We start from the raw sequence: 21,235 nt of genomic DNA, 5'->3' as shown, positions 1-21,235 counted from the left end.
GTAGGTCTCTAAATATTATTATGGACTCGTTAGAGCTTTAATAAACTTTTATGTACCCTGATAAACAATATAGCAGACATAATATTTTATGTGTGGTCGTCTCAAATCTTTTGCCATTTTCATAGTTTCCATATTAAGTTACATATTATGTAAAAAATGTTTGTATCAAAATTAATAACAATTATATACTAAATTTATCTCGAGAATGCTACTAGTTTCCAAGTATTATTTTCCCCTCGATTTATCTGTCAAAAAAGTAATTATTTGTGTGTGGTCACGTTTAGGGCTACAAATAAGGGTTTTTGGGGGTCGCAAAGCGCCGGCTGACCGTGTCCGTCATTCTCAACGTGTGTATGCATTTTTTTTTTTTTTATGATTTCAGAGGCTCGCTTGTCTGTTTGTTATTAGTATTCTTTTTATTATTCCCATCAACGTGAAAACATAACCGCACGATTTCTCTGCGGGACGCATCCATATACCGGTAGCCTGCACGGTTCGTTTACCTGAGTGCACAGCAGTAGACTTGTCACTACACTGCTTACAATACGACCTGCCTCGAGTGTATTTTATATATTATTATGATTATTGCCATCATATTTATAATTTTTTTAAACAATAAATACTAAACAGACACGGCGTTAAAGCGATCACTATCCAAATTATGCGGTAGTAATTTACATTTAAATTGGTTTCCGCCTGATTCGTGGACGCCAGTGGATAACGTTATGAAGTCGAGGACGGATTGTTATTAATTATGAAAAAAAAACGTACCTAGGTATACAAAATAAGGAACAACTTAAATCAGTAGGATTCGTACAATTGTTGTGTACATTATTAATGGTAATAATATTATATTACATTTAATCTCTTTGCACCATTAGGAACTACGTTGTTTTAATCTTAAGCAGTTCGCCATTTAGCAATAATTTTTTTTTTATAAGAGCACGGCTCTACTTTTTCAACTCGTCTATAAAAAATAGGTTTATATTATTACAGAAATATTGAAAAAATACCGCAAACGTATTTTGCATAATATTATCATAAGCCGGAGAACTCGTGAGATTGTATATTTTGTATAATCACTTAGAATGTATACACTTATAAATTATTAAATAGTTTGATAATAATATGTTCGGATTAAATTACGTTTGCATAATTACTATTTGTATAAATATCAAGGACAACTACATGTACGCAAAAAGGAAATATTGTCAAAGAATATACACATATATGGCACAAACCTTAATCGCTGTAAAATAAGTAATAAGTAATTTTAAAAAAAGCGAGTTCAAAGTCCAATGAATTTTATTTATTTTTTATAGAAGAATACATAATAATGCAAGTGAAATGTACCGAAACTCGATATGATCCTTTTTTGTCTTGCAGTTATTAGAATGTAATGTCTACATTCCATTTTAGCTAATGGATGAACTCTAGTAACGTCTTTTAGTGGATAAATTTGGCGGGAAAAAGCCAGCCAATGTCGCTTCGTGTTGCTGCATAATGATTTTTTGTGTATTTTTGATCTCTGCCATTCTGTTATCAACATAAATATTTCGAATAAATAATAATGATGGGACAGAAAATAACATATTATAGGCGTAGTCAGACATTTTGGGCAAGTATAAGTGCTATTTCAAAAAAAGAACGTAGAGACACGGCTTGAGGAGCTCATATGACCAGTTCACCCCTTCCCTCTTCAGTCGTGTTGGTCAATAATTGAATAGGTCATTTCGAAAACGACATAATTCATACAACTGATTTTTTACGCTAACCATAAATAACTTAATTACTACAGAAATTCAAATTATTTTGAACTTACATCTTTTTATACATATTTTATTTTTAGGAGCTGTGGTATTCGTAATGCATATTTTTAAATATTCTACCTTTGATCATATTTATCTAAAACAGAATAATTGACTTTGGTTTTTTTACAAAGAATAGCAATTTATTGTATAAATGTAAATTTTATTATTTTTATCTGCGCGCACTTCCCAACCCCACTTCCTCTCCCATCCTAACTTTTAAACTCTTTTTACAACTACAAATAGTTTTTCAAAACTGGTTAATAACTGCAGTCAACATTTTTGGTTCATTATTCTCAATTTAAAAAGTTAATAAAATGTATGCGTTACCATTTAAGTTTCAAAAGTTTTTATTAAAACACTAAGTTGGAAGGGGGGTAAAAACAAAAACAATATGAAAAATTAAAATTAAATTACTTATTAAACCCTATGAGATATTGAGTGGTAAACGATAAAACGATCACCTTGTATAAGAATGAAAATTGATAAAAAAAATTTTTTTGTAAAAACGATGACTTATGTCGTTTTTAAGATTCAATTATAATCTAAAAAAACGTCGTTCGTCTAAATCTGTTCAGTAAAAATAAAAGTTTGAGTTCAATTGGCCAACCTTGGTAGTAGACATGGACGATGGACGGTGAATCATAATAATTGTGGTTAATGGTTATTAACATAGGTGTTATCCTATAAGTTTTGGCCAACTATAATTAATAAATGATACCTAAAGACAAAAGGCATATATCATTCAACATTTTTAATATGCCTACGTCTATGCTATGTTTGTATAAATTAAACAATACGAATTTACAATACCTTTTTGCTTCCAACTCGGCAGCTTCTCTAGCTTCGTTTTTCATTTTTTCCCACGCCTCTTTCTTTGCTTTTTCTTTTTCGTTTACTAACCGTTTCAACTCTTTGCCATACTCGGTATTTGCTTTCTGCTTGTCGTCGTGTTTCACTTCTTCCACCTTATTGTCTTCTCGGTACAACTGCAAAAACTAAAAACAACACGTTAAGACTTTTATTAATGTCACACGACCAACAGCTGTTACTTTTATAATATTATGTTATATACTTTTTCCGCTTCTTCCAGGTCTTTTTTTTTCTGTTCTTGTTTTTCCCCTTCTTTCAACATTAACTGCGCATCGTTTTGCTTTATTAATTCGTACCGGCGAACGTTCCTGATGTGTTCATCCTCTTTTACCTTGAGCCAATCGTTGACCCTCTGCTGTTCTTCTTCTAAAATCAATTTCATGTCTAGTTTTTCCGATTTATCCGACTATAAGCCAAATTTACAGAGTATATTAATATACACTTGACGACTATCTATCTCGTTAACCATAGCACACTCATACCATCAACGATATCAGGTTGTTGACCAGATATTCGTAGACTTTGTCGTATTCGTCTTGTTTTCTTTTTTTAGCGTCGTCCAACTCTTTTGTTTCGCGTTTCTTGTGTTCCAAGAAATCCGACACGTACCTGCAAAAAGATAAGTCAACTTCACATAATTTTCCGCATAATTTATAACGTTCTCGTACTAGCATTACTTTTCCACCAAATCCGCCTGTTTTTGTTCTGCCTGTTTGGTCTCTATTTTCATGCGGACGCATTCGTTCATGTCTTGTTTAAGTCTATTCATTTTCATTAGTTTGTCTTTTGAATCATTTTTTTCCAGCGGCCAACAGTCCATTGGACAATACGGTTGTGGATTTTTTCTGTCAATCGCTTCTCCCCACTGTTTAACAATCGCTTTTTTGTACCTTGCTCGTTGTTCGAGTCGTTTTTCTCGAGATTTCTCGTCGGCGAGCTTTTCTTTTTCGTTGGCCTCTATCATTTTCAAATCGTCATAGTAGTCTCGGACTTTGGCTTCTTTTTTAGCCGCTTCTTTTTCTTTGATTTGCGCCATAATCTCTTTTTTCGCGTACGCAGTCCTTAGTTGTTTTTCCATGTGACGAAGTTCATGGCAATTTTCTTGAGCCCATTGCCTACGTGGAAAAAAAACAACATACATTACCGTTAAGTAGTAAAACCTTTGATCCCTTACTACACACCTATCGACGTTATAATTCATCAACTAAAATATTAGTTAAAATTATAATGTAATTACTCGGTTTTCTTTTGTACTATTTCCCTGCGCTTCAAATCAGCCATGGTCTCAGCTAATTTCTGTTCTTGATCCAGTTCGGCGAGTCGTCTAGACTGTTCTTCCTTAGCCTATATAATGACGCGAATATTAAATGTTAATTTTTGTATTCAACGCTTATTAAAATACAAATTTAATGCAACATTACAATGCCGGGTTGCACAACAAATGTATTGATTTAACGCATTTACATGAAATCGAACCTTTGTCGGTCAGGTCTAACCCGCGCAACCGGACCTCAGTAACGTTGGCGCATTACTGATTTATTATTATTGCACCCACATCAAGTCGGTAATGCGCCAACGTTTGTTGCCATTGCCAGCTATACCTTGCCTTGTTTATGTTGGCTTCGATTTCTGCTTCTGCTGCTTCCATGTGCATTCGCTTGAACAACGAAACCCTGGCCGCCCTCCGGCGCATGTTGCACATTTCTTTACACCGCGTGTCATATTTCCTCTGTTCGGCTATTTGTTTTTGCACCTGAATGATTTGCAACTCGGATTTCTGCGCTTTACTCATTTTTTTTTTTTATTAATATGTCACTTGCAAATTGTTGACATTATTGTACGTTTTTCGATGGCAACCGTTACCGAGTAACCGCGATCGGGATAATCAGGGGAAAATTCGTTATTATACAAATATACAATATATATATAAATCACGTGTATTTATTTTCAAAATTGGGTTTCCCGTAAAGTGTCACAAGGTACTTTCAAATTGTTTACGAGTTTTGGATAGTAAGACATGTCCAAAGCGTGGCTGACGACGGTTTTGGATTTTTTCGTTTTTCGCATGTACTGCACCTTGGGCGATCGGTGTCGCATCTCTGAAACTACTTTGTCGATGACGACGCCCAACACGTAAATGTTTTCTTCGTACGAACCGTTGACGGAAAACATGATTTTCGTCATTTTCCTGACAATGCCGCCGAACAACGAATGGGTCATCGGCCCGCCTTGTTCAAACTTGACGGGCGAACTGGTGGTCCCCGCGAGGTCGGCGGCAAGTCGCTTATAGACAATGCTAAATAGCTTGTCGATAGCCACTCTAGAATGCTAAACAAAAACAACAAAAAATATTGTACAATTTTACTACATAACGGGAAGGTTCACCCTAGTTTACAGAAAGTAGTTTCTTACTTATAATTAGTTTCTTACTAATTATTTAAATTAGAATTGTTGGTTTACTTGGAGAGGAAATCACGCCTTTTTCAACGTGTTAAACAGAGTTATTGAATTTACCAGGATGGGTAGTCAGTGACCATTATGCCTTACGCCTGCAATGTACCCTCCCGGTGTTCTACTTACGTTGTTTATATGTTCTATCCCGTCAAACGAGTAAACTGCTGGTGGTTCGTCTTTGTTTTCGTTTCCGGTATTCGGCAAAGGACATATTTTCTTATTTTTGTTCAGTTGCTCTGCAAACTGCATCATCTTCGTGCGACCGTTGCTCCACGCGTCTGATGCACTGTCGTCCGGTAAGTCCAAGTATCCGAATTTCTCATCGTTCGTCATGAAGTCCAGAACGATAGGTTCCACTTGTTGTTCGGTTTTTTTCGCTACCAGCAGCTCGGTCGGTATCAAATTGATTTTGTTCAAATGCTGCAGCCTTTCCACCATTCGCGTTGCCTTTCTCAGCAGTAGGTCTACGCGAATTTATTAATCGTATCTGGTGCCGGCCCGATTGTTTTCTTACTTACTACTCAACCGCTTTTTCCCGTACTCAAACACGGCTCGGCCGCACAAGCCGTCTAGCACGTAGATAACGTTACTTTTGACGTCGATTTCATACTCTAAGACTACATTAGTCATTGCGATAATCTCACCCGCCGTACTGTGTCTGTCGAGCATGTTTTTCGCTTTTTTTACCGCCTCGATAATTTCTTCGTCCGTAAGTTCATAATTCAAACCTGAAATAACATTAATGGTGAAAAAAAGATTCAAGTATATTGAACAAAATAATGGCCCATGTCGAGTCGGTTAGAGTCACCCGTGGAGTTCATTGCGAGTTAAACGTAACTTTTGAAATGCAGTGTAAAAGATAACGCTTTATTGTAAAATATATGTCAAAAATAAAAATATAGATCACTCACGGTTAATAATAATAATAATTTAGGCGTAGTTATAATAGGACTCTCTAGAGGACTCGGAAAGTTCAGACCGTTCAAAACCCTTGAAGTCCACGCAGAACTTAAGCATAAAAATTCCTTACTTAAGTTTTAAAGAAACGGCACATTCCTAGCATTTCTCTAGTTATGAGCCTCTGGCCTTTATTCAATCCTCTAGCTAGTGCTTATTGATACGTCTTGAAATATCGAATGGTTCTAAGCTAGACCGGGTCTAGTTATTCTATTACTAATATTTTTACCACGCTCATTTTGCCCTATATAAAATATATAAGTAATAAATGGGTAAACCAATAACGAGGAGTATTTGTTTTATGCTAAACACAGTTAGAGTATATGGCCTGTTAACCGCCTCAACTAGATCCCAGAGATTTTACCGCACTAATTGTTTTCAATAAACCAACCATTTATTAGATCGCCTAAAAACGACAATTTCCTTAGGGAACGCGAATGTTTGTTTTTCACGTCTCCGATGGCGATTTGATCGTAGTAATTTTTGTACGCCTCCGGCATAGAACTACTACCGGTCGGGCTGTCGATCATTTCTCTCAGTATCTCTGACTTGCGGTATACACAGTTTGTGAGCGAGTCCCACAGGGGTTCGGTTTTCTCCAAAAAGTATCTACCGGCTTCGCAGCTGTGAAAGTTTTTTTTTATCATCGTTATCCGATCTAGGTACACGTGGAAAGGAGCAAAGCTCTCGCGTTGGTACAATCTTTCTATTGTCTGCAACGAAGGGGCACAATATTATGTGTAAGCAATAATACATAATATATTATTTTGTTTATAGTTTTTCAGTTGATTTTACCGATTGTTTGGTATCGACCACACAATCTTCATCGACCACTTCCACGTCGACCGTTTCGTCGAGTTGGCTTTGGCCGTCTATTCTTTGTGACTTATCGCCGTGACCGATGTTGTCATCCTTTGACGTACTAGCCTTAGCTATACACTGTTCGGTTATTAACTGTTGTTTGCCCATTTCGATTAGTTGGGTTTCCACCTTTTTGTTGTAACGTTCGACGTCGTTTTTTTGCCTAACGTATCGCCGAGTCTGTTCCTTTGCCTTGTGAAACGCCTTCATCCGTATGTCTTTGTCTTTGATTGTCTTGGCCAGTTTGATCTGTCTAATCAACTCTGCGTTTCTCGCTTTTTCTACCTTTTCCTGTGCAGCTTCTTGTTTCTGACGGTTTTTCTCGAATCTCTCGTTGTTGAATTTTGTTTTCAGTCGTTTCAACTCTTTGGCTCTTTTGGCCTCCAACGACTTTCGGCATTTGGACAAGTCTTCGACGTCTTGGGGTTTTCCGTTTTTCACTTGTAACACCGTTTGATCGCCGACGCTCACGTGGTGCTGATGATTCCTTAGCTCCGTCAAAACTTCCTCCATAGTTTTAAAATCGATAAGATTTTTAGTCATTTATTAGCTATTTGTTTGTATACACAAATTACAAAATTAATCTCAAAAAACTCACCGACAGTATACACTATACTAATCAAAAATATTTATTTTATAACATTTGTAAAGCATTTTTAGTCGTTGTTAAGGTAAATTTGGGTTTTATACTTATTAATATAATAGTTTATATCTTAATTTTAATTTTATAAATTATATTATTCATATTTATAAACGTTCTATGCAGTTTCAAACTAGTTCTGGCATAATTTCCCGTTTAGTTAAATGATTTTCGATCCAGCGCTTACGTTTAAGTACATTAAATAATATTTCCAACAGAAATATAATTATAGTATAGTTCTATAATAATACCTACTTATCATTACTTAATCATTTTTTAATGAGATTCTAGAATTGATGTCGTCCACAAATGTCAAAATAAGCAAAAAATTAGAAGCCGATTAAAAACTAAAATTTAAATTGATACTGATTGATGAAAGTTGTACTTCATCCGCTTTCAACCCCTCAGTTTATCCCTCTTTAAAATGTATTCTATGAAGGGACATAGTGTAGCGCAGTTGACACAACTAACTAGATTTAAGTGTTGAATTCTAATCTATAATGATGTAATAATGATATTAATTATGATTTCATTATGTATTTACATTATGTATTTCGAGTCTTACATGTACTAAATTACTTATTTTGTTTTGTTTAAATCCAAACAAAATGTATTCATTGACATAATATTATTTTTTAACTTAGATTTTATTGAAGCAAGACACGTTTTCGATAAAAATAATTGACAAAGTTTTACAATCTACCTATCGAGGCACGGGTTTTTTGGATGATTATTTTGCTTAAATTGCTTTTTCGATTACACGCTAGAGTCGTAAAATGAAGAATTTATTTCGCGGCCTAACTGAGTATAATCAACATTTTTTGTAAGACTAAAGAATTTTGATAGAAACAATCATCTGGCGTGCATTGTAAAAAGCAAGTGTTCAACTATACGCTTTATCTGTTTCTTATTGTTACTATAGGTAACCTGAGGCTACCTACAGAGAACTTACAACAAAACTGTGGGTTCTATAATTCAGTTTTTAATAATTGATTTTATCGACAAGTGCCAACGCTAATTTCGTGTAATTGCACTATTACGCTAAAACAAATTGCTCACAAGTAGTGCATCTCAGTCGGTCTCAAACTTGCTTATCTTTGCAACGGGGAGGCGTGATTCTTACTCTAGAAAATACAATATTTAATAAACGACAAAAGGTTTATATTCAATACAAGCTCGGTGTACACTCAGCGTTTCCACTTTTTATGTGGTAACAGCACATATTAGAAAAAAAAAACTGTTTCAAAAAAGTTTGTAAAAAACGTTACGATGTCGTAGTTGTTATGTATTGCAAATAAAAAAATATTGAAATATTTTTACAAAGATTTAAAAAACCTTTTTCCCAAACCGTTTTCCCGTGTAAAATATATACTATTAAGCTTGTTAAGCTTTAAAAACTATACCACAGTAATATAGCTGTTATAGATTTTCAATAAATATAGTGCTAAATTTCCCGGTTAAATGCATTCACTTACCGGTTGAACCTACAGCAGCTATCGACGTTTAATTTATATTAATCGAAAACGTTATCATTGCGCATCTTTAGAAACACAGTCGGTGGTTAATATTATTCCGTTTTAATATTGTATCATCATCATAATATAAAAAGTCGTTACGGTTGGCGGATCGCCGTTTGCTTGTATATATATACAGTTGTGTGACCGTTTTGTGTGTGTGTGTATAGACATATTATACTGCTGTATATAATAAAACATCAACAATTGTCAGCCAGTAGAATATAATATACACACGGTTAACTGGCTGCACACAATGGTCGGCCAATAATATAATCATAGCAAAGGACCGAAAATATCGGCTACCGCGCTTACATGATGAAGCGATGACGGCCCGGACCACCCGCTCGTTCCACCTAACCTGACCATTGTGCCCAGGCCGCAGACTCATATTTGATAAATAATTTTCCCTTATTTTCCCTCTTCGATACAATATCTGCCATCCCTTTTTATATTATATATTGTCCCTTATTTTTATTTTTATTCTATACGCATTTGGACCTCGCAGACTACCCGTTGCTCGGTGGCGTCTTGGATTTTTTCTTCATATTATTATTTTCTCAACACACAAAATGTTTTTGTCCTTTTTTCAATTAAAAAAAAAAATCTATATCGCTCGTGACTTCTGTGTATCGTTCGTACGCGCATTCAGCATTCCATTCATACACAGTGATACACACATAAGCGCGCCTCGAGTACCTGGATAAAAGGATACGCACAGTAGTCTGTTGAAGGATAAAAATGAAGGATATAATACCTATATTATTGTTATTATTGTATATGTATAGATAATACCGCCGTTGTCGCCACTATTTTATCCGCGGTTAAAGATTAACATGTTTGTATCTTCGTATAGTTTGAACAAAGCTAGGGAAACAATACATTTTTTAAACTTCTTCTACTTAAAGTTTAAAAAAACCGTCTCAGTTGATGTTTTAATAAAGTTTTCATGTTAAATAGTTAATATACTCCTTAGTAAAGTGCAAAATTTATTTTTGCAAGAACACAATGATTTTTTCGTAGAATGAGACTTTTTGCTATCTGTGTATGTTTTAAATTTTAAAAAGGGATGTCGAAGAAACTAAATAAACGACACTGTCATGAACACGTTGAAAACATAATTTTTCTCCTTTTAAACTGAATAAAAATCACTCAATCGAGGAGTTTGATTTTCATCGCTTCAATAAGATTGGTTCTGATACTGATTTTACCCATTTTTAGGGTTCTGGTTCCAACACTAGTAGAAAGATAAAATAATTGTTGGAAATTGAGTTTTAACAGTCTTGTATTATCCTGTTGAAGTGTTAACAATGTCAAAAATAATTTTAAAAATATTTGAATAAGGTAAACAGTACATTAAATAGCCTGTGATGTTTTTAATTTTTAAATGCTTCTTTACATCAATATGCGGACTCTTCAATTAAAAATACAATAATATTGTATTTTTAAAATTACTTATATACTTCTTATGCAAAATTATGCGTTAAGATTATTTAATGTTCTGAAATAATTAAACACAATAATTCAATACTTAATTGTGTGGACATTTAGAAAAAGCACTTAACCATCTTTTTCTCTATAGTTACCAAATGGTATTTTTCTTGGTTCTAATTGTGTAAAATATTCATTCGTTTTTTAGCGGCACAGGAAATGGAACGGTCAAAAGATATTGAAGCCCGCGCAAAGTTTGTTAAAACTAAAGGTAATTTGGTAAAATGGTGATCTAGTAATACAAATCACAAATGTGCGGAAATAAACCAGGTATTGGTTTTACAATTAATACCATGAGGCTGTTGCATGGGAATTCAAGTAATGTCTACGAATAGTCGAACATTTTTGAAGTGTTTAACTAGGTATAATAAAGTATAAAAAACGTAAATTTTTTTAATATTATTGTGTGAAACAAAATAAAGACTACTGACTGGTATAGTGTAGCGCCATCTGTCGGCTCATTATAAATAATAAATGAGGATTCAAAACAAAAACTAGAGCGCGCTAGTGTAGTCTCACAAAACTGGATCTTGTAATATTATACAATCATAATATATTTTATAGTATCTACAAATATATTTCTCTGGCCAAAGTGTTGTTTGTTATCAATTTGAAATTCTAAAATCCCTAAATAATTATCTCAAGGAACAAACCATTTTTTTTATCCAGTATAAAAATATAATAATATTCAAGCATTAAAATAACAACTCGTAAATTATTATCTTGTATTTATTTGGTTATGGAACATTAAAAATAATTAATAATTATAGAACAATAGACCAGTATCTAGAAAAAACTTAAGCAACGCTTGTGGTAGTATACTATAAAATAATTATAACCACACATATGTGTAACCACACATTTTGTGGTTAAAGGTTCGTTTAATTATTTTATAATAGATCAATAATTCTCTAAATCATGTGCATGGCGCATATATTGTGATTAAATTAGTTAGAAGTCTGGTTCTGACATCAGACGTCATGTAATACTGTGCAACTATTTTTTAGTTCGTTAATGTGCTTCGAATCTTCAAAAGTTTTCTAACAAATTAACTGATATAAACTATATTAATTATAAATTATAATATATGTTTATATTTTATATACATATTACATATTACATATACGTTTATAGTTGTTAAATCTTGGATTCAATTTAGTAAAAAAATATGAAGGTAGTTAGATGATAATTTTTTTACCTTAGATAAATATTAATTAAGTTGCTTAAAAAAAAAGATATATTATACACACTTAGTTATAAGTATAACATAGTTGAATATCGGTTAAATTTGAATTCCATAGTATGTTAATTTATTTTACTATACTGCATTTGATGGAACTTACTTGAATAGTTATTGAAATATTAGTTCGTGTTAACACACAAAATATTGATAAATGCTATTTAAGAAATCAATAAATGTATATTATTTATTTTTTAAAATATTTTAATTTTCGTTTTGTACTAAATGGACGTTTATATTAATAATTTTGCTTATAACATTAAAAAATATATTTGAAAAAACATGTAAATTATTTGGTATGTATATGTTATACATTTGTTACAAATAATGTTTATTTACAAATAAATTTGCTCATTGGGATACAATTAATATTTTTTTTTTTGGGGGGGGGGGGGGGTAAAACTATACGTTATAAAATTATGATGAAAAAAAAATACAAATATTTTTTATGCTTTGTTTTCGACAGGTTTTTCTCGTGAACAAATGCACAACATATATTTGTTATTAAGTTATGTTTGCAAACGATAAACAAACAAAATGTATTCGGTCTGTTTCGTTACGTTCAAAAACAAATTATTAATGTAAATTTAAAAAAAGTTTTCTTACAGTCCCAAAGTGGTATCAAATTTTAAGATTTTAGATATATATATATATATATTTTTTTTATTATTTTACAATTAATGGCATATTATTAACAAAATACCACCATTGAAAACTATACTTATAAAAAAATACTTTTACACAAGTCAACACAAATTAAGTAAACTGACCTTGTTTACATATTAGGCATAGACCACTGTTAATGAGACAAAAAGAATTATTAATAATTCATTTTAATTTTATATTTACACATAAAACAATGCGTACAACACTCCACGGTTCAACATTTGGAAATTATTATTTTTTTGGTTTTTCGGTACACGATCAAATTTTAGGTACCCTTTTAGGAGACTTGCTTTGTTTGTGACTTTAAAAAAAAATAATAGTAATATTTGAGACGTTCGAGGCCCAAAGACAAAAACCAAGCGGCTTGACGTCGACGTTTGATTATCGTTGATAATAATATTATAGTGTATCAGCCATATTACTATGTTATTATGTGCACTAAACCCGTCTGTTTGATACTACCCGACCGGGGCATGGACAGTGTTTGGTCCATAACCCATAATCTATTCGTAACCCCGGAGGACGTGAAGAGACACCGCTTCTTGTTGCCGTATAAGGTTTTCGCGGTGTAATTGGCGGTTAAGTTAACTCGCCACAGTGCAATCATCTTTCGAGCATTTACATAATAGTACTTAAAATATAATGTGAAAAACGTACAAAAACATAAACATTTTCCTACAAAAATTGCGTAATACCAAGCTGCGGCTGCGCTGTAAGAAGAAAAAACTACAAAAGACCATGTTATAAGATGCGGCGCAGAACATTATTATTAGAAAGAAACAAAAATAATGCGCCGTGGAAATAATAAAACAATAAAAAAAACTAAACGCGAAACGTCTCGGGGCGCAAAGAAAATAAGAGTATATTTTTTATTTTGTTTTGGTCGTTTTTTTTTTTAATGTTTTCCTTCTTGAACCTTGAACGCACCGGTACTTGACCTTGGAAACCGAAGAAGACCTGACAGCTATATTTTGCTGTGCGGCAATCGCAGTCGGATTGGTCTTCCTCACGAATAATTGCTGTTCGGCCAACGCTGGTAGTCAATGCGCAAGTACACCTAAGTGTGTGTTATAAAAAATAATTGCGTTTTCACTTGGCCGCTTTGTTTAATAATATGGGAAAAAAACAAAACGGAAGAACCGATAATATAATACAGCGGAAACAAAACCGAGCGCTTATTTCACAGCCGAGATCATCCGAATCTAGCCTGCGACACTTAACAACCGAAATTTGCATATGATTTTTTTACTTTACTATCGACATTTATACGTTGTCCTCCTGTTGTACACGATATCTATCAGCGCAATACTATTAGTGTAACGGAACGTTAAAAACATGATTTAAGTTCTCAACGCAGACACAACGCAGTATTTTTACAATCCTATAATATGTTCTTTTAATTTAACGATTTTGGAGATAAGAAACACACAAAACGCGATAACTGTGAATAACAAACACAACCTGGAATGCAAAAGATAGGTCAAATTACAATATTATAGTCTTGTGTTTGACCTTCATATTATACTTTGCGGTTACAGTCCTTGGACCTTTAACGTCCTGTCCGAATCGAATGGTTAAGAGTGGGCGTAACCGTTATCAGTACTGTAAAAACTATTAATATCATGTACATACATATATTATTACTTTGTAGTACCTTAATTGAATATATTTTATTTTTTATTTATATTGTACATGCGTTTTTTTTTACAAGCAGGATCTAGCTGCAGTAATACTTAATGTATTTTGTTAATAATATATGTATGTAATATAAACGTATAGTTTTATAATTAAAAACATGGTTCGGATTTCGAATGGACTAAATAAACGTGTAAGCATATCACAGTGAGAAATATTTAACAATAAAAGGGGCGGATTAGTAATTACTGCGAAACACATTACGACGTGCAATCATAACACGTCATTATGACTGTCAAAATGGTAACTACAATCAGGTTGGGTTTGCCCTATATTAATGCACAGTAACTATACTATAATTATAATTTGTTTGTGTTATAGGCTTGGCGTTAAAATACTGTTTAAGTTGATTAGAAGAGACTGGTCATGTCGAATATTATAATACGCCAACAATGTAAAAACATTACTATTATCTAAATAAATTCTTAAATATATTATATTCGTTTTGTTTAAATAAAATGGGATTTCTGTCGTTGAAGAAATATTATTGAAACATGTTGGTGTTACAAATATTTGATATCAGGCTGAAAACGTTCAATGAAATACTATAAAAAAATATTTTTGCTGTATGGGACGTCCAAAGTTTTTGTAGATTAAGTGAAACGTTCCTTAAAGAATAATAATTATAAGAATCAATTAATACAAAATATAGTAATCGATAATAACGATTATTTTTGGACTGCGTCTGCACTATTATAATAATAAATAGAGAGTGAACACAGCGGAAATTATTTGTAAGATCTATATATATTTTGGTTTATGGAAAGTGATCATTTGCGTTTTATTTTATAATCCATAATAAAGTAAAGGTTTATAGTGACGAACAAAATAAAAATAAAAATAATAATAACATGGAAAGTGGATTTTGCGTTACAGTCTACACCCAGCTCATTACTGAGGAAACGGTTGCAGCGATTGTTATTATCATTTCTAATGTTGAATTCCTCGAAACAATTAATCTTCGTGACACATTAAAAACATAAGGGCATATGGCGTGTACACTGGATTTTGTGAAGTGATTATTAACCACAGAAGAGGAAATTGACAAAAAAAAATCTACACCAGAATAAGTATCGTTACGCTAATAAAATGATCATTAATTAACCGCAATTATTTGCCAAACGAATCATGGATAATGACTGTATAAAAATTATACATGCAATTATAGTTGAAAGCATAATACTATGCACCCTTTTTGGGTTAATCACTAATCACACGGTGTAATCCCTGTCTCGTTCAATCCGTACTCGAATGCTTAAAATATATTCTGTCCCAATATAATTAGAAAGTCTTGCTTTGATGTTAATTTTTATTGACAACAAATCATTGGCTAAAAAAATGATATTTATTCCTGTAATTATATACCTATCTCTCATCTTCCACACAGTGCCCGTAACCCAGTTGTATTTAATGTGTTTAGCTGTTATATTCAAAAAACAGTATTGCTATTTATACGGACGACGATGGCATCTAAAGAAGATATTATTATTTAATACTTTAACGGTTGTGACGGCCGCGCAGTCGATATTTCATTAATAATTGCATAACGTTTAAAATGTTATCTGCATCGAATTCGACGGTCAATGGGATAATAACACTATAATATATTATCAACAAATGTGGCTGATTTACATAACAGCATTAATTCTCAGTGTCGCACGTGCACATTTGATAAAAGTGAAATGTAGCGTTTGGTTTCGTTACCCACTTTTAGCTTGCTTCAGGAAACAAACAAAATGTATATGAAATAAAAATATGAAAACTATGTATTTTTTTGCGAATAACATACAACATATTATATGTACAACACTCTCGTAGTCTTCCTCTCGAGTGTACGTCGAATTCAAAGAAACGAATAGAAAAGCTTCTGAGTCAGAAATCCTTTCCGTTTCCCGGTTCTCATCCCAGTGCTTTCTCTCGGTCCGTGTTAATATTACAACGATTAATTAAATAAATTATTGTTTCCTTAAATCCGAAAACAATGCTAGGGAGTCGGTGGTAGCACTTATGCGATGAATAGGCGTCTGCAGGTGCATTAAAAACTAAACACTAACACGAACAATACAAGAAAACAAGTTTTTTTTTTTATATTTGTATGAAGTAGGATTCTTTGTGAATTGATCTTAAGGCGTACAAAGACCGAGTGCAATTATCATTATTAAAAAAAAAAAACTACTTCCTTTTTGCCATTATATTTAAATGGAGGAATTCATTTCGAAAAATAATCCGAATTCATGTCAGACAACTAAGATGTTCCTTGCATAAGCGTAGTTGAATAATATACAAGTAGTTGTAGTTTTTAACATAAAACACAGGATATAGTAGCTATATTATTTGTATCTATTTACACATTCTAAAATGTATTACAACAAATATTATCTAACCCACGTAAATAATAACAGACAAAAATTTATATTTTTATAAATAAAAAAATTAATACTAAGTACACAACATTAGATACTTTTGAGTATGATAAATAAGGTAAATTTATTAGCTTTCGCTGAGATCTAATTTAGTATTATAGCTCAGCGGTTTATATTTAGGCTTAACAAAAAATTAGACTCAGCTGTTAGGCTATTTCAAAATCATAATAAGTATACCTTATAGAACATCACAAGATATGTTTTGGCTATAGAAAACTAGCGAATCATGTAAGTTAATAACATTACTGTTATTACTTAATAAACATATACCTATCCAACACGGTCGAATTCAATATGTTTAATCGGCATTCCAGTTCTAATAACTCCTATTTTAGGCTAGTCCTATATGTAGTATGGGTTCAGAACCAATAATATATTGATTACAGACAGTTTTTAATTATTTTGCATTGCAAAAATAAAACAGTTATATCTAGGAGATAATTATTGTAAATTATACATCTTTTCCCACTAATTAAAATGTATTTATTCACTGGTATTACGAAGAAGTTACTATAATCCGGTTAAAAGGTAACAGGATAATTTTGAATACATTGTAATAATTGTAGTTTTATAATATCATCCAACAGCTTATACTCAAACAATAGTATTAAATCAGTTGGTTATGAAACATAGTTAACTAATTATTTTGGATGGGACTGATCTAAATGAATCTACCTTATAAGGATATGCGTATAGTACGACCGCTGACTAAGTTATTGTACAAATGTTCAAATTTCATACAATGCGTTATTTTTCGAAAGTTAATACCTATAAAATAACAACTCTGTATAAATTCATAATTTTTCGGTAGGGCCTAAATATAGTATACTACACATTATTCTCTCTAGAACATAAGCCAATGGTCTGAACAATAATTAGAGTAGACAGAGTAAGTAAATTTATATTATTACAACATTATAAAACGATTATCGAGTATTATGTAATAATATATCTTTTTTTTTTTTACAAAGAAGTCGTAATAGATATTGCATTACATCTTATGTTTTGAAGTATAGGCATTGATATGCTGAAATGTAATTTCAAATTGGGTATTCTAAAGTAAAATTTAATCTTCAATTATTCTAAGTAATTAATATTTTTTAATACTCCATAATTATACAGATTGTTTTTGTTCACATGTCATTTACCACGTTCCACGTTTCATAACGACAGTACTTTTGAAATTTCCACTTTCTTAGACTTCATTGGTTAAATATATTCATTCAAGAAGCAACAATGCCTAATAAATGTCTAAGCCTAACCACAGTCTATAATATACATTATATGAATATGTAGTTGTCAATGTCCATTTAACACCATCAGCTTATTGATATTATCTCAAGGAACTCAAATTAATTTTGATCATGAACAAATTACAAGTTTACTGTAAATACAGTAACACCTACTATAATAACTAAATTCGGCGTTTGAACAAACAATAACTATTTGCGTCTCAGAAGAAACCAAGGTTAAAGAACGGCATTACTTATACCTATTTATACGGTTTTTCAATTAATATAAATGTGAAGTGACTGTTGATAAATGATCTTTTTTTTACCATTATTTTTAAGTACATGTATGTATACGTGTATGCAATTCTTCAGTTTAGTGTATAACCGAAAATATCGACTTATTGTAATTGCATATTGCTTCCAGTTATAAGCGTACTAGAGAATAACGATAGCAGATACTTTGGGTGGGCTCTAACATACATAACTTTTCTGCCGACAATTAATAGCCGCTGGTGTATTCGCAATACCGATTATCGTCCTAATACTAATGCATATAATATACTATACTATAGAAGAACACTGGGCAACGTTTATAAGTAACTGTAAAAGGTAATTTAGTTGGTTTTATTTTGGATAAGCTAAGTTCATCGTCTGAGTCTGAGTCTGAGTACTATTTACTGACCTAGGTAAAGTACTTTAGTAAGATGACTTTTGAACAATACAATTTCAAAAAAAGGAACAAAACATTTTTTTAAAGTCTTTATAATGTGCAATATTAAAAAATTAATGACTTGGACGCCCAATTAGAAATATTGTATATAAATAAATAAATCAAATCCGATAATACAAGAACTTTCTGATTTTAATATCTTTTAAGTTTTTTTTTTATATAATAGTATTTTCATAAATATATTTAACGTAGATATAATATCTACAGTATGTATTTATATTGAGTTTATAAATGGCTTTCCAATGACTAAAATAAAGTTTTCCGGATTTTGTTTTCCTATCCTAGTATAGGTACAAACGAGTTGATTTTAAAAGAGATTTTTTAAGTTAAAGTATTTATCATTCTTCACGGATTTTTTTTTAAATAAAGCTTACAATAAATGCGTATAATGTATTTTAATATATTTATAAAGTTAAGTTGACTGGTCAGGGGTTATAAAAGTTTTTCTATAATTGGTGTTTTTTTATAGCTAGTAAACTTAAGCATAATAACTAATACGTTAACATTAAACTTAGGGTTTGACACTCGCTGTTATGCACCGTGTTAATGTAAATGCACCGCACATGCTTGTCCGCCCCTGACGAATTTCATTAGCAGGTATTGTTTTTTTTTTTTTGTATTGTAGTGACCACCGGAGTTTGAAATATGATCTTCGCATCTCGCATCGGTAAACATATGTATACTTAGGTTTTTTATACCCGATAAATACATTTTGTTCTTCACTAGAATTTTCATAATGTGTCACAAAGCCATTTTTACGGTGAACGACCTCAAAGTCGACATTCACACTCGTCGAACACTAACAGAAAAATATACTTCTTCTAAGAGTAAACATGTAAGTATTATAATATTTTTGCGATTTAATGTCATCGATACTTTTTGTTTTCTACATAGTAGGTATTATGTCAAAGCCACACAATACAATGTGTTGTTTTAAAACACGTGTAAGTTTGTATTAAACTATATTAAAATGCAAACAATATTACATGATTATAACATAGCTGTTAGCGAGAGTTTTTATTTTTTATCATATGAAATTCCTGATGTAGGTACAATTGTGTTGTCTAAATTTTAAAATAAGGCATACGAATGATAACACTACATTTTTAGACATCCTCAACCGTGAAGGTTAAGTTATAAGATTAGGTTTTATATGATTGTATACAAGACTATATTATAGTTAATAATACATCAAAAAAAGTTGTATCTTATATGCGTTATAATATTATAAGTGTTTCCCCTTAAAAATTAAACGCATTTTTTGTAAATATTTACTATTAGTTATGGCTTTTGACTTTTCCCTGTACTTAGATTACATAAAAAATGTTGTACTTTTTAAAATAAGCATACACGAATAATGCCGGCGAAGGAATTCATTTATAAAATACATAACGGACGTACAATTTTTCTTGGCAGACATTTTTTTATCGAGGTAAGACCGTGAAGTTATATGGTATCTTTGCCCACTCCCAAGCATCGCTACTGATATTCAAATTTAATATTATCGTTCATAAAATAAATGATTGTGATCAAAATAATCATTGTAAACAATTAAAAGAGATAAAAAGTTGTTGTCGTAATAATAAAAATTGCAATCTTCTAATTGATGAATACTAATTTTAGAAATCGTTTTCGTTCCAGTCAGTAAAACGATTCGGCAAGGTTTGAATCATAATTTTCCTATGACGTCAGTGGTTATTGTTTAATTATTTCGCACAATGGGAACGTCCGCAGTATGTTTCTGCGCTGTTTCACACTATTATTTGTTTTGTACAAATCATGTACAATATATTACTATAGTTAAGGTTGCAAATTATTATGGTGCCCATACAATTGTAGTGGCGCACGTTTGCCAATTATTAATTTAGCATAATACTAAAGCTGTTAAGGCCGTCTAAAAACAACGAAATATATGGGCTGAGGGTATGTCTAGTAAACGGTTTTGTTTTCAGCACGTCCAACACTTTATGATATCCGTTCAAGTTCGTGGTTGTGTATGGATACCAATTATCTACCTGTATAATTTATAATGTTATGTTAGACAAATTTAACGACCCAAACGCTTTCAAATAGATACTATCGATAAGTGTTTTTGCAAACCACCGAGGCTTGTGTTGAATATGCGCACCGGCGATAGGTAGAGGAATGCCTACTATATAGAAACGCATATTATACTTGTGTATTATATATTATTATAATACAATATAACAACATAATGTATATAGGTACATTGATCGGTTATCGTGATGGCTTTGACTAAAAATCGTGCACTGAACTTGACTTGGAAATTATAATTACTCTTCCAACGCCAACGCACATGCCGACGAGTACAAATGACGTGCACTGACGCTTTCAACAATATACATGTGTATATTTATTATTTTAAACAATAAGGCTTGGCCTATATCATTATCTAATATTTCATTATACTATTAGCTTCATCGAGACAAATTAAATTAAAATAATATGATCTCGGTAAGTTCAAGTAGTATTTACTATTGAGAACTAACGTTTTTAGGGATGTTTGCAGGATGTTACTTATCAAACTTTTAATAATGGATTTACTACAGACACTAGTTTAATAGTCATGCAGTAGGGCAATTTTGGCATGTTAATAGTCATCAGTTTTAGACTTAGATTGAAAAATTCAA

The 21,235-nt window shown here is 32.0% G+C and overlaps 1 protein-coding gene across 1 annotated transcript; it reads right to left on the bottom strand.

Annotated features, from left to right (window-relative positions):
* Positions 1-1,342: 1,342 nt before the first annotated feature.
* LOC126841046 (uncharacterized) lies at positions 1,343-6,622 on the bottom strand. Its single transcript, XM_050577270.1, has 12 exons — positions 6,484-6,622; positions 5,654-5,863; positions 5,262-5,599; positions 4,665-5,009; positions 4,283-4,434; positions 4,103-4,133; positions 3,919-4,025; positions 3,359-3,796; positions 3,164-3,290; positions 2,884-3,087; positions 2,622-2,806; positions 1,343-1,536 (listed from the first exon to the last, which is right to left on the bottom strand). The coding sequence occupies exons 1-12, from the start codon at positions 6,620-6,622 to the stop codon at positions 1,434-1,436; spliced, it is 2,379 nt and encodes a 792-aa protein (XP_050433227.1). The 3' UTR covers positions 1,343-1,433.
* Positions 6,623-21,235: the final 14,613 nt, after the last annotated feature.

This window comes from Adelges cooleyi, unplaced genomic scaffold, assembly GCF_023614345.1.
Source record: "Adelges cooleyi isolate 19-005CV unplaced genomic scaffold, UGA_ACOO_1.1 ACOO_flye_CR_arks_rails_tigmint_CR_PRNA_108, whole genome shotgun sequence".
Classification (NCBI taxonomy): Eukaryota; Metazoa; Arthropoda; class Insecta; order Hemiptera; family Adelgidae; genus Adelges; species Adelges cooleyi.
The sequence above is the reverse complement of the archived record's forward strand: the minus strand, read 5'-3'. Positions and strand labels throughout refer to the sequence as shown.